Here is a 15,406-nt window from a genome sequence, read left to right as displayed (position 1 = left end):
TTGAGCAGTTTTGAGCACCAGAGCCGGTGAATTTGATCAAACGTATTTGTTTACCGTCACTGTTTTATTCTTATTCGTCTGCATTTCCAGCCTTTACTTATGTCAGGTGGGTGACAATAACCTGATTATGTTTCCAATGTTCACAGAAAGTTTCATAAAAATTATGGTGAGAAATTGACACCATCTGGCTGGCCTTCCCTTCTTATTTCCTGAAGCAGCGGGGTTAAAGGTCAGGAGGTCGTAGCGGTGTGCCAGGGGACAGGCGGGTCGGGATGCGTTCAGTGGGAGTCTGACCATTCGATCCTCGAACTAATGAACAAACTCCTCTGAGGGGTTTTCACCGTCAAAGCTCCTCAAATCACATTGGAAATGTAACGGCCGTTAAAGAAGACCTGCTAATTGTTCGGACACACCTTCTCATTAAACCAACAGACATCTAGCTCATTAGTTTTTCAGTGTTCACAGCACGTTCCTGACATCAGGCTGACGATGCTTAATTATCTCATTAATATTAAAAAAAAACAAACTCCACAGCCGAGTCATCACAGCGTCACTAACCCTAACCAAACCTGCGACCTTCTTGTTGTGAGACAACAGCAGTAACCACTGTGCTGCCTCCATATAGGGCAGAACAGCTGAATAATACAATCTGCTTTTGGCCAGCGATGCTGTAATGGAGGACGGAGAGAAATAACCTGAACGACATGTTTTTGTGTGATAAATGGAAAATGAATACTGCCGCTGTGCCCAGTGTGTTGCTGTAAGTCTGCATGATTTGATTTTTTTTTTTCCATTTGGACAAGATGAAAACAATTCATCCAGCAGATGTAAATTTGCACATCGAGGAGACAGCGGGCAGCATTTCCATTCATTTTGGTGTACAAGCTCATTCATGCTAACTTTAGCAGTATCCACCTTGTTTCCAGCACCTGTTTTTGGATTTATAAGTCAGAGTTAGGATGCTAACAGAGCTAACAGTGTGTTGGTGCGCTAAAAATATCAGATCAACTCAAACTGGAGCAGAGGAACTCCTCATTGAGCTGAAGGTTGTGCAGTTTATATGTTATGAAGAAAATCTGTCATTTCCTATTATAATTTTTTCTATCTTAAGTTAAAAAAAAAAACTCTACAGCATAAAAAAAAAAAAAAAAAAAAAAAAAAAGGTCGTGATGTCTACTCAACAACATAATTAAGAGCCTGTTCAGGTATATTTTCTGTCCTTTTATCCTGAAGATTTGTCTTACAGCTAAACACGATACTCGTCGCTTCATCTACATACCAAAGGAATCTCTCAAACGTGAGGATCACAGTGTTGCAGCTACTTCCTGTCATGGAAAAAAAAAAACAAAAAAAAAAAAACAGAGAGTTGACTACCCGTTAGTAAGTAACGTAAGAAGTACGTGTGTGAGCTGTTGCAGCATCCTCCAGCGTGAGAGAACAACTCCCCTGGCCAGAGTGTGTTCCCGTTAAAACCCATCTGTGATTTCACACGACTCATCCGCTGCGATCTGAGAGCAGACCTACTGTTATTTCCCTCCCACTCCACTCTCTGTCTCTGTCAGTCTATTAAAATATTCGGAGCATCTCTGTCTCTCAGAGCAATCCCCTTCAATCCGTTAGGCTTTCATTAGCACTAATGTTGTATGAACAATGTTCCTATTAGCAGGTGACTGATTTGGCTGTTTGAAGGTCGACGTGGGCCGCTGTCTCTTTCTTGTTTTTGCAGATTGAGCCGTACCACGTCAATGAGCATCTTGTACTTTGATAAAGCTTTTTCTGACTGAGACATTCAGGGATCCTGATGCAGGTGTGTCCATGATGACCAATTCTATAAAAAAAAGTCAAATAAATCAAACAGCCCATATTAATTATGGCTATAAATAAACAAACAACCCTGAACAACGCCAAAGATTATCTGCCTAACCCTTCAACAGAATCCATTGGACTTTGGTTTCAATGTTTCTGATTTCATTTAATGAGTTCTAAAGATTTTAAGTGATCTGTTGACTTTTACATTTAGCACCGTCTTCAGGTCAAACTTATTTTTTTGAGACCTTAGCTGTTTAAGCTTTGGCCAAAAAATGGACTCCAACTGGATATCTTCACTTTTGGATTTTTCTCATATATCATACATATCAATATTTCTCAGTTTGACACTGCTGTTTTCCAAAACCAACAATCCACCATCATCTCCCACTTGTCCAGTTGTGTGAGATGAAAATGGTGCCAACTTTTCAGGATAAACCAACTTTTTGCTAAAGTTAAAGTAATATGTCAGGGCAGCAAATGTGACTTTTTGACCCAGAAATTTTGAATTAGTTTGTTTCCAAGAGTTTCTATGTGATCATGACCAGGAATCCATAAATTCTTTATCTGCACAAAAAGACAAGCGTCCCCACGTGGACAAATGGTCTTCCTTAGGTGAAGCTCATCCAGCCAGGTGGATTGAATAGACATTAAATATGAATCTAAACAAAATCAGGTTCCTCTGCTAACACATAAGTCAACTTTTTTTTTTTTTTACACCCACAAGCCAAATATAAATACATCCAGATTTCCCCAAAATGACAAAAAAGAAAAGTTTACTTTATCACAAACTTGTTTACTTATAATATTTATTTGCCCGGCACTGTTTACTGTGGCTTTGTCTCCATCTGCAGTGATGCATTACAAACCAAATGGGACCTAAAAGATGCTCGAATCTGAAAAGAAAAGTCTCTAAATGTTTCACACAAAGTAACTGGAATGACTTCCTGTCCCAGTTTGGAGAAAATCCATCAGAACATGCTCACGTCCAAAAATAGATTTCTAATAGAGTAAGAAGGTGGCGAAGCTGCTTCGCCGCCCTGATTGCTTCTAAATGTGCTATAATTTCCCACAAATGAACGTGTGCAGGGCCTGCTGACACACCTCAGCTGTCTTTCAGTGGCCAAACAGGAGAACAATCCACTTGTCCTGTCCTAAATATAGACGTGAGGAGTTTGAGACGCGGTTTATACGTCCTCTTCTCCCGTTATGTTCCGTCTGCGCTTCCTTTCCTTAAATTAGGAAACTGAAGCGCTCTGAACTTTCACATGCAGTGGAAGTTCACTGCTCAGGTCTGTCTCGGCCGGTGAGACCTCTGCCTACAAACCATCAGGGATGAGAAACGTGGCAAGAAAATCTAAATTCTATTTGAGCGTCTCTACATTTTTCAGTTGAACCGCTCTGTGCTGCGAGTGAAAGATTAAAAGCTTCTTCCATTTTTCTATTATAGATTTGCAGAATTTCGATGTAAAGCTGGCGCTCTGCATCTTGTTCAGCTTTTCCACGAAAGCAGGAATTTTTTTCTCCTTTTCTTAAATTTTACTTCTGGCTTTTTGCCGCTCTCTGCACTGTTCCATTTTTTCTCTTTGTTCTTTTCAGTGTGCAGAATCAAAAAAAGAATTAAATTAAAATAAATTAATAAGTGATAAATCTATACTTCTACACTACACAGTCAAAAGTTTGGACACATTTCTCATTCATTTGAATGAGAAAGTCTGTCCAAACTTTTGATTGGTAGTGTATGTCCAGCTGATGATAATAGATAATGGAATAAAGGAAGTCACCTACCATTACTGGCCCTAAAGCTGATATTTATTTTGACAGACATGCAGGCACGACCCCCAGTCGCCTGTGAAGGCACCTTTCTGCCTTCACGTCCACTCTTTCATTGGATGCCCTTGCATTTTAGCCCATCGCATGAACTGTGATGCAGAGGGCACTTTTCATCAAAATGTCTTGACTAAATTTAGCACCATATGACTAACAATGCACGGACGCAGGTAATAAATGCTAATACAGCCGAATGAGGGGAAAAAGTCATATTTCACCTTGTAAAGACGTGAAAGTGGCTCAGACTTTTCCTTTTATTGGGCTAATAAATCCTTTCTTGTAAAAATCCCTTTTTCTCTGCCATCACCTCCTCGTCCTTTTACCTCCCCACGTCTCCTCACCCCTCCATCCTCCATCTTCCTCCCTGCTTCGCCACATTAATCTCTCATTAGTGGCCCCCTCCCCCTTTTTCCTCTCTCCATATCCATCTCCATCCTTTCTCTCCTAACACCAGCCATTACGCACACATACAAGTGTGCATCGCCAAAAGGCCTGTATATTTCCTCCCCCTGCTTCAGAAGAATCCTCAGACAAATGAGGGGCACCGGCAGCCATTTAGAGGGCTGCTCTACAGTGCAAAGAGCCCCTCTGAATGGAGCCCATGGAGGGAAAGATAATAGACTTAAATAAGGCTAACATGCAGCACAGGCGGATTATTCTTCATGCATGTCCGCAGACACACACGCACACACACACACGCATGCACGTGGGGAGAACATAAAGCACAAATGAGCGGAGCTTTTTCATACTCAAGGACAGACATAGAAGGCATATGTTCACGTGTGAGCAGCTGAGAAAATGTAGAGCCTTCCGATGCGGCATGAGCGCATGTATGAGCGCAGGCTGCTCGAAATGTGGATGTGGAGAGGGTGCTAGGTTGAATATAAATGACTCAATGCAGATGACGTTGTCACAGTTTAACTGAAGGTGAAAGGCAAGGGCAGCATGTAGGAGGTCAAATTAACCCGTTCACACTCCATTTTCAACCTTTGTGCGGCTGCGTGGTTGAGGGGTGACCACGAAACTGACACTAAAGATCAGCCGGATGAAAGAGCTGCAGATGAAAAAGGTAACGCACACGCAAAAACACACACCCACTGCCAAGAAGTCTTCAGCTGCTCAGAGGCATATCGATTTGCTTTATTTTCTACATGATAGTGGGTCAGTCTAAATCTTTATTTAATTTGGTAGTTTATAATGAAGGCAAGAAGATCTAATACTCACTTTCCCGCTAACTGTGAACCTCCATTACACACAGCTCTTCAAAAGCTTTTGTCCATCGCTCAAAGGAGAATTTATTCAATATCCTATTTCCAACTCCCTAATCATTCTGCCGTTTGCTACACAAAAGGAAAAAAAAAATGCTCACACCTCATTCTCAGTTTAGTCACATCTTCCATTGAACAGTCTTCACATCTCCAAACTTGGGGACGTGTGATAATAATCGTGGGTTTTGTTTCATTAAGTAATCCAATCACCTGTGTGTCCGTTGCTGGTCATTTGTTTGAATGCCGTTAAGAAATTTTGCACTGTATAATTTAGCAACTAGCAGCTCTGAACATGGCCCTTAAAATAGATAAAAAAGTTTTCGACTCTTCCACAACGTGAAAGTGCCCAATCAGGCAGATTTAGTTTGCCTGAGACCAGGCACGATGGACTTCTCCATCGGCAAGCGGTGACCAGGAGGTTTGTTTCCAACCTTTGTGATCACCCAAACGAACCGCTTGTGTTTTGTTTGTTGCCCAACTGGAGGCCATTTATGGCAAATCCCAAGATGTCTGCAATGTCTAACCCCCCACTAACCCCCCTCAACCTGGTGGCAAGAAACACAACGTCTCATTTCACTCATTCACTGACGTCTTCTCCACGCTATCATTTCAGTCAAACGTCCAGAATCATACAGAACAAATGTTCGGTCTGGATCAGCTGGATTCTACCGAAGACATCTGGACTATCTGAAGTTCTGAAGTCCTGCAGCGGTATCAAAGTTTAAACAAACCGCAATTTTCTGCCTCTTGTCTTCGTTTTTTTGTGTTGGAAACCTCCCCCTCGAACACAGTCTGCTGTCACAAGCACCTGAATGCTCTGGATTGTCTCAAAATCCCCAGAGGATGCGTCCTCGCATCCTGGGGACAAAAGTTTTGAGAAGCCATTTGAGCTCAAGGACTCGAACACTCCAGAGCAACAACCACGGCTGTCCCGAGCTTCAGCACATCACCGGCAATGCCACCTCGACAGCCAGGCATAGATCCATGAAATCATTGTCATGCTGGCTGAGTGTTTCATAATGAACCAGGCAGTCTGTTGCTTTGGCATTTCACTTGTGGCCGTTCCACACATATGAAAGCTGGGGATTTTCTTGCCTAATATGAGCACAGAGAGTCTGAAGTCTGCCACCAGCGTGTGTGCGGGTCTCATCCTGAGCGTGCTGACAAAAGGAAAGGTTGTCTCACATTTCAGACTTCAGTCTCGGTGAAATCCAATACAAGTGACGCACCATTTGTACGTGACACAAGGCAACACTACGCAGGTCCCTCCCTACAAATGACGCTCCCCGATGCCGGTCTGTAACAGTTGTGTCACTGCTTTGACCCGACAACCTCATTTAAAATGCCAGAAAAAGGAGCCGTAAGATGGAGCACTTCCTCAGTTTACTAACCATTTCAGACTCACAATACATTGAAGAAAAGAACGAATTGATCAGCAGCGCTCGATCATGTCTCCCCCTGAAAAAAAAAAACAACTTTTTTTTTTTTTTAAACTAACTACACACATTGGACCAACAACGGCCAACAAACAATGCAGGATGGCCAGCTTGTTTGGTTCTGGGAGAAATAAATATAGACGATAACGGCTCACAGATATGAAGCTTCACTTATTTAGGATCGGCTGTTAGGTATATCAAAAGGTAACTGCAGCTCTTAAACGGGATTAAACTGTGTATTTTCTGGGGGCCATTTTCAACCGTAGGCTGATACACATGTGATTATTTACTGCAGCAGATCAGATTGCCAGAAGTGAATGACTTCAGTGCCCCGGCTCATGGTAATGAAGTGTTTTCAATACTAACTGGAGACAGTGGAGCTCCGCACAGAGAAATTAACCACATCAGCCTTTAGATACACAGATGTAAAACCACTTCAAGGTTCCTTTCAGTCTTTTGATTTGATTCGTTCACAAAAAGAGGAAAAACTAACTAACAAACAAAACAAAACTAATAAGACCGTGAGCAGCCATATTAGTTTTAGCCACCATCACGTATAAGGACTCGGCTGTTGTCTAATAAAGAATAAAACTTGAGTGCCTTTATAAATCCTGCTATATTTGTTTTGCGGATGCCAAACAACTCTCAAAAGTCTATTTATTGGCAAGAACCCAGTTTCCCCACACAGCTTGTGTGTGAGCTTGTGTGAAACACTCACCACCACCACCGCTGAGAAGCAGCCTGACAAATGTCTTGACCATTGTCTCATTTGTTAACAGTAATTACACAGAGGTGCCACAATTAACTTGATGAAGACACATGATATTTCAGGCTGAACACAAAGTCCCCAGAAAGTTTTGAGAAAACCAGAGATACTTTTCCCCCCCCAATCCCAGTAACACCAGTAACCCCAGTATGAATAATTAAACAGCTACACTGCTAGCAGGATTCATCATCGGGTCGACAGAATGATTATCAATGACAGTAGGAACATACAACATTTGTCCTCGTCTTCCTACCAATTATCCCCGTCAGCCTTCCTGACAGCAGCAGCGCACACGTTGAACGGCCTAATCTCTCTTCACAAATTAGCTCCGTCTCTCATCTCCCCTTCCCAACTGTACACGATGCCCTTAAACGTCACATAGTACCGCTGCCTATTCATAACTATTATCTCAGGGCCTTTGATAACGGAGCCAAACCGGGGCCAGGAAGTTAAAAAAAAAAAAAAAAAAAGAGGGTTGGGTGGGGGATGAAAACAAGCGATGCGGTTCGATCTCAGATTTCCCGCTGGCCCTGAGCTATCACAGCCATTGACTGGCTCATGTAATTCTGCTCTGATTTGGCTCGGCCAATCAATGGGCTAGAGACTCACTTCCTGTGACTGTGCAGCCATTAGACTGGATGTGAAAAATCCCCCAGTTTCTTCTGTTTCCTGGCACTCCACAGTTTAGGCTCACCCGCTCCTCGACCACTGTGCAGCTCTGCCGCCATTATCCTCGCTCACTGAGAGCGCCTTTGAACGCTGTTTCCTGTCTCACCGCTTCGTTCAGCGTTTGTATCGACCGTCAGACACAAAACGTCATGTTTGGGGGGGGGGTTGTAACCTTTCCAGCACATTTCAAGCAAACAAAACAGAGATATTTAAGATTTTACAACTTTTACTGTCACAGAATTGTTCCTTGATGGGAAAAACTAAAGATTTTGTTTCGTTTAAATTGTCCATAAAATAAACTTTAGTTAATTATTATGAGCTACAAAGGTTTTTACACAATTTGAAAATATTATATATGAAATAATTACCAAACAAAGACCATATAATTATTACTCACAGTCTTTCCCACAGTCCAATTTATCTTTCTTGCAACTGGCTGCTGTATATTTGTTTAAGTATTCGTATCATACATTGGGTTTTAATTGCTCATCTCTTATTCTATTCTTGGGCTCATAACCTACTTTTCTATTTTTCCCTGCATAATTCTATCTCCTGCTGGCACAACTCATTTCTAGAAATCAATAAGGCTTCATCTGCTGTAATTTCATCTTAGGTCACCAACGGATAAATCTTTCTCAGATTCATCGGTTTTAGTCATCAAGGCATTTGAGCCGAATGCTTACATCAGCACGGTTTCAAAGTTACCAACGATCCCGCGGGAGAAATTCTGCGACGCTGCGAAGGAAAAGCCAGACATTCTTTTGTGGCGGTAGAAATGTCATTTAAACAACTGCGATACTGCTTGAATGAAGAACTTGAAACAGTCAGAAAGCAAGTACGTTCCGAGTTGGCACTGAAAATCAGAGGTTTCAAACTGTGAGACAGGTGAAAATATTTACTCCCTCTTGAGGCCATAACTCAGTCGCATGAGAAGACACCAATGAAACGCACATCTTTAGATTCTGTGTGCATTATATTTTACACAGATATCATTATCTCCAATATCCATCGTAAACACCCATAAATCTACTTTGAAATCTTAGAAGAGATCTTCCCCCCTAACTGAGACTCATCATGTTTATGAGTTTTATTCATTATCTCAATCCAATCTCCATCTCAATTCATTATCTCAATTTGTTATGCATTTATGGCTACACTGCAAATAGCCACGGCCCAATTCGGCATACTTTTAATGGCGCTAATTTGCCAAAGTGTCGCTTTAGAAACCTCCCATGTACGTTGATGTTTAACGGTAAATTCCAGACTGGATGTTGGCAAAATGCAAATTTTGAGTGGCTTTCAAAATATTAACTCTTCTTATCTGATCAAAAAGAACATTTCTCAAATCTGGCCATCACACACACACACACACACACACACACACGATTGCCAACCAAACATAACAGCACTTCATTCTCTGCTTAATTTAGTCATTGATTTTTCTAACACCAGATCACACCAGAGATAGTACAAGACATCAGGCTGCAGTGTTTTATGGTCTTTGCGGGAACCCCCACACTCTGCGCGCACACAAACACACACACACACACACACACACACACAAAATCAGACAGACAGAAAGAAGGAAAGAAAGAAAGAAAGAGGACATTTCCCCAGGGACCATCACTAAAAATCACTGCCTACTACTATTAGGAGATCTAACCATGGCAGTGTGTGTGATTGTCGTTTGTGTGTTTTTAAACATGTGTGTGTGAAGCTGCTGTCGCCCTCAGCGTGTGCAGCTTTTACTCAGATCAGATGTGAACCAGCAGACACTCACAGTCACAGCTGCACTGACACGTCACACACACTTGGACGTACTGTACATTGGCACATATACACAGCAACGCACAACCAAAATGTGTGTCAGCTCTGTGTCATTTCTGGATCACACCCATCGTAATCACTACAATGAACCTTTCAAACCATAAACACATTTACTGGCACTAATCCTGGCTGAGGTTTTACTCATAATAATAATAATAATAATATTAATGTTGTTATTCATCGTATAACAACCAGAGAGCGTGCCATCATTTTTAACAGTCCCAATAACACAGCACTCGGATGTAATTGCTGAGATCTGAGGACACGGCAGGATCCAAGTCCAAGATATGCAAGCTTCAAACTAGCCAACAGTTTAATCAGATTATCTAAACCACTGGTGAGAACAACAGAAATGTTGGTAGCGGTCCGTCACTGCACACGAGGAGCATGTGTGTCCAAAAACAGAAAACGGAATGAAAGCTAAACCCGGAAGTCAGTTTGTAAACCGTGACTGATAGTAACAAAGATGATTTTAGCCTCCCAATAGACTTCACTCAGCTGTGTGTTTGATTGAGGCCTGTTTTATGTGAAAAGATAAATGTTGACTCATCCCAGATCACAGCAATTTGAGGAAAGATGTTTATTAATCTATCTTTTTTTTCTGGGCATGACATGAGAGGATTGTTATCCATCCCATATCTTGGTGTTAAGTACAAAGATGCATGTGGTTAGCCTGTCTTAGCTTAGACGCCTTGAAGAAATGGAAACCAGCTGCGTTAACTGCAAAATGCAGCAATTTACATCTTAACGTTTCTTCCATAAACAAAACAGAGACGTTAAAAATGAAAATCTGCGTTCTTTTTTAACATGATGTAACTTCGCCCCATTTCCACCTTCCTTCTACAAAAGAACTACTACTGCTATTCTTTGATTTATGACGTAAAGTGATATTGTTACTGAAGAGAATGAAAGTTTTTTGTTTGTATTCTTTTGATCACATTTAACACTTTGTTGGGCACGCCTCATTTCCTACTTTACTGGAGTTATCAACAGTAATCAACAATCAACGACATCAACAATAAGTGCACAAACACAAGAGTTGACCGACTCACAGGCGTTGGTGACGGCGAAGCTGTTGGCCGTCTCGATGTTGTCCACGTGAGGGACCAGGTTGAACGGGGCTTCCGAGGCGTTCGGGCTGGTGTTGTGCAGGAAGATTGCCAAGCGAAAGGCCGTGTACTCCTGATCAGTGTTTCTGATGAACAGACCGCCTGAAAAGAGGAGGGGAGGAGAAACAGAGGTCTGATAAGGGGGGGAAAGAATCCAGTCGCTCTTCCTCATCACATTCGACCTCAACACAGAGAGTTCAACTATTGCTGACTTAAAACAGGAGCGGAAGATAAGCGCTAAAATAATCTCAGCGCCCATCTGCAGATGTCCAATTGCCTATACACAAATGATTTTTCAGATATTGAGGGATGCTCAAACACTTCTATGGGACAGACATTACCAACTTTACAATCCCTGTTTTCGTCGCCCGTGTGGTTAAACTGCTTGATGAGTTACTAATGGCCCATTTGTACAGCATACTCTGAGATAATAGTCATGAGAATGAAACTAATCTCAACTGTGATTGTTATGCATCAACCATGTGGGAGTTTTCTGACGCCAATTCAGGGCCAAATTTGACATTTCCTCCCCTGCTGAGGGCCACCTGGAGCCTCCTCAGGGGCCCTGGTTGGAGGAGTGGGACTGAATCAAAGAACAAAATAAGTCATTTGTCACTGCCATTAAAAAAAAAAAAAGAAAAAAGTTTACTCTTATGGATCAGAAAGTTTCACCTGCAGGAAAAGTCCTAGAGAGAGAAAGGAGCCAAGAAGGTGAAGTTCAAGGATGCTAGCACGTTCATATTGTGCTTCACTGTTGACGTTTACCATGACAAGCCTCTCCGTTTGTTATATGTGCTAATTAGCGCCATGAATGCCACTTTGGTGAAATTTCGACCTGTCAAAGACTCCGGATGAAAAGAATGGGAGTGGTTGAACTTGAAGGGGGGCGGAGGGACAACAGCAGGGAAAAAAATGTCACAGCAATCAACCCCACAGATGTTGAGAGATCTCACTGATTAAAACTGTCAAGCGAGGGACGCTGCTCGAGGAAAGGTCAGGAGTGGGATTCGTCCTCTGGGTACCATGAAAGTGTGTGTCAGATTGCATTGTAAGCCCCCCTGCTGAGGTGCTGAGGTTCAACTTCAGACCAACTGACAGTAAAATCCCTAAAACCAGGTCACCATCACTAAATACAGGCTGGATGAAGTTCAGAGACGGTTTTAGCAGCTATGGTCAAAGATGAACCTCCATTATTTTAGAGGTGGACACAACCGACTGGACAACATATGAAACCTAATCAAAGGCCAAGACTGGTCTGCTGAATCACTTTGCCGATATAAATACAGTCTTAATGTCGCAATATAGCAAGTCAAGGCTCTTTAAGCACCCCTAGGCTTTGGGACGCACACTTTTTAAGATGTAAATCACATTAGTTTCATATTAAGGCAAACAAGGAAAAAAAAAAAAATAGATATGCAACATTCATCAGATATTGAACTGAACTGACAATAGTTCCAGTATCAAGTGATTCATGTGTGACTTTCTTTTTTCCCCCCATTAGAGCTTCACTAATTTACAAAGACTTTGGCTAAGCTGTTCATGGTTGTGCAAATGTCAGTGGTGTTTAAAGTTAGAAGCAGTTTGTTTCACATTTCAAGATGTAACTTCAGGCCATAATTCTTCAGATGGGACTGTGTAAATGTCATTTAAAGCAAAATGCCAGTGTGTTCTTATTACGGCTGACCTCTTTAAATAAAAAAAAAAAAAGTTAAACTTCTGAGTATTTTCCTCCCTTCTGCACACAGTCAGATAAATCCCATCACAGCTCTGGAGCGGATAAACCAACTCAGCTGATTTACTTGACGAATCACTTTCGGTGTAATGGCTTCATGTCCCATTGACTAACACGTGGATGATTTATGGATGACCTCTAAAAAATAAACGCTTTGTTCATCTTGGCTCCCAAACAGGCCTCCTTGTCTTCCCCAATAAAAGGTAAAGTCTTCCTTTAACACTTCATGCGTTGACTCTTGTGGTTTGAAAAGGGGATGAACGTGTGGAGATGCTGCATGTCAACGAATACGGCAACGTTCGGTTTGGCCTCGGTGAAGAACCTTCGAAGAGCCGGGCTACTCTGATAATATTTGGATCTTCTTCAGGAGCCTTCAGATAGATCCTGCAAATCTCCACAGAACTCTGAAACATCTTTTAATGTTGCTGAGAATATCAACGTTCACAACGATTCACTAAGATGGAGGATTCAGATCCAGACTTTTTGGTCTCCTTTGGTCATTTTTAATAATTTCTGTAGATCATTTTTTCATTCTGTGGACTGACTTCCTGTCAAACATGCCCTTCTCTAACATCCTTGCCTGCGATGCTTGTTAACATCGGCTGCGGTCCCACCAAAAGACACAAGTGCAAGCTTATACAATCCTCAGGATCAATCGTCACGCGTCACTAGTGTCAGAATTGTTGCAGTGTTGCAGATTGCGGAGCATTTTGCGTTCTCGTTTCTGTGCTGCGTGTATGCGTACACAGCACATTTTCCAGTGATGATAAGTGTAGATTCTTAAGTGTCAATTAAGTAGAACAGATTAGAGTCGACTGGAGAAGAGCTGATGGGGCAAAATGATGTGAACTAATAAATGAAGTCTGGTGGGTCTAAACATTCTGGCATAGCGTGGATTTTTCTTTTTATTCTCAGAGGTGATTTAAAGGGCTGACGTAAAGGAAACGTGATGACACAAGAGCTGCGTGAATTTTTGCCGGCATTGGCAGCGTGATAATTGGAATATTGAATCTGAGGGAAGAGCGTCACAGAGAAACCGTGTTCACTTTTGTTTTTATCTAAAATCAGCAGCAAAATATCACTCCGAAATGTCTCGTGATGGCACAGCAGTTCCACAGATGCAGCTCTCAACCACGCTCAAGTGTCCTCGCCTCCAGGGGTGCTGTTCTGTAACAGACCCTGACCTCTGACCTCCCTGGAGGGGGGAATTGGAGTATCACACTGACATTAAAGGACCAGGAAAACCTTTTGAACAGCTTGTTATTTTTCATCAGCCTGACTGAGTCTGATGTCCATCGACTCGGCAACATGAACACACAATATGTATAAATGTGTTTAAAGTCAGTCTAAGCTCATTTCTGTCTCAGAAATATGCTTTTAAAATCCTTCAAGACAAGACCAGACGGAACAAACATTTGTGAGGTGACTTTTCTCCTGATGAGTTATTTTTTCTGGGGGTGTTATGATGATCAACAGCTGCAGGTTACAGTTTACCCAGCCCCCTTTTCATTATTCCCAGCCTTTAAATCATGCAGGTCAATCCGGCTGCAACAGCAAAGAATCACCAACAAAACCAGGAATCCATCCGCTGTTCTCTTTAAGTTTGTCTAACACAAGCCTCTCTCTAAGGAGAGGTGTGCACCGTGAGGAAGCAGTGCTGCCATCCAGGCCTGTGGGACCGTGGCAGAGGTGGAGGGGAGTGGGGGGCTGCCATAGTGTTCACGGCAGTCAATGCACAGGCAGCCTGCAACGGGAATACACACACACTGCTGCAGTGGCGGAGCGCACCGGAATACACACACACACACACATCCAGCCATTACATGAGTGTGTGTGTGTGTGTGTGTGTGTGTTAAAGATGCACAGAATGAGCGGAGGAAAAATAATCAGGTCTGAGTGTGGTGCTTTTAAGAGGAGGCAGAAAACCGCAGAAGGGGGAAAAACAAAAAATTAAAATCAACAATTCCTCCACTTTGAGTAGTGCTGAGGTGGCTGGACGGCAGGACCGGCCACAGATTCATCCACATGATTCATTTTCCGACACACACACACACACACACACACACAGACAGACACACACTTACCGATCTGAACGCTGCTCGGGAAAGCTCCCATTGTCAGTCCCCAAAAGCCGGAGAATATCAACAGAAACCAGTCTGGAGAAGAAATCCTCATTTTGTTTCGGTTATGAACTGATGAGAGACATCGAGCGGGTTTAATTAACACCCCCGGGGCAAAAGCAACATCACGGGGTAAGAAGGAGGAGAGAAGCCCCCCCTAAAAAAAAAAAAAAAAAAAAAAAAAAAAAAAAAGAAGAAGACATAAAAACGTGGATATATGTGTCCGTTAGATATCCATGTCTGCTTCTGGTGGATCTTTTTCTTTCTTTCTCCCTTCCTTCTTTCTTTCTTTTTTTTGTTTTTGTTGTTTTGTTTGTTTGTTGATTTTTGATTTTTTTTTTATATCCCCCCGCAGTGCCGCTCGTTTGTACCGTCAAACTGCGTCCGTCCGCCCGGCGCTGGAGATTTTGCGCACAACACCAACCACCAAGATGAGGAAGAGGAGGAGAGAGGGAGGGGGAGAGAGAGAGAGAGAGAGAGGGGGGTGGGGGGGTGAGGGGTTGGTAGTGGTGGTGGTGAAAAAAAAAAAAGGGGGGGGGGGTGGGTGAAGGGAGGGGGGAGCAGCGGCCAGTGCGTCTGGATGCGGCTCAACTCACATCACAGCAATAACACACATGCGCCAGACGGGAGGGGCGTCAGTCTGCACAAAGTCCCTGCAGCTGCTTTAACACCCCAAAAATAAAATAATAATAATAATAAAACTTCCACAAACGCTCAACAAAACGACACCACGCCGCTGCCACGACTGACTGGGAATTAGGATAGATGGCTCCGCTTGCGGGGAGGCGATAAAGGTCTTAACCCTCCTGTTATCCAGCTGAGCTGAAGGCGCCTTTCATTTTT

At 42.6% G+C, this 15,406-nt stretch overlaps 1 protein-coding gene across 5 annotated transcripts in view; it reads right to left on the bottom strand.

The window, feature by feature from the left end:
- gria4b (glutamate receptor, ionotropic, AMPA 4b) overlaps positions 1 to 14,648 on the bottom strand; it is an 88,383-nt gene extending 73,735 nt beyond the window's left edge. For all 5 annotated transcript variants that reach the window (XM_029520153.1, XM_029520152.1, XM_029520155.1 and 2 more), the window contains exons 1-2: positions 14,528 to 14,648; positions 10,655 to 10,813 (exon numbers count right to left, since the gene is read on the bottom strand). In XM_029520153.1, the coding sequence (XP_029376013.1) occupies positions 10,655 to 10,813; positions 14,528 to 14,618 (250 nt within the window). In that variant the 5' untranslated portion in view covers positions 14,619 to 14,648. The remainder of the gene's footprint in view (positions 1 to 10,654; positions 10,814 to 14,527) is intronic.
- Between the last annotated feature and the right edge of the window lie 758 nt (positions 14,649 to 15,406).

The sequence above is a fragment of the Echeneis naucrates genome, chromosome 14 (assembly GCF_900963305.1).
Source record: "Echeneis naucrates chromosome 14, fEcheNa1.1, whole genome shotgun sequence".
NCBI lineage: Eukaryota > Metazoa > Chordata > Actinopteri > Carangiformes > Echeneidae > Echeneis > Echeneis naucrates.
Note: the sequence above shows the minus strand (reverse complement) of the source record. Positions and strands in the feature narration are given on the sequence as shown.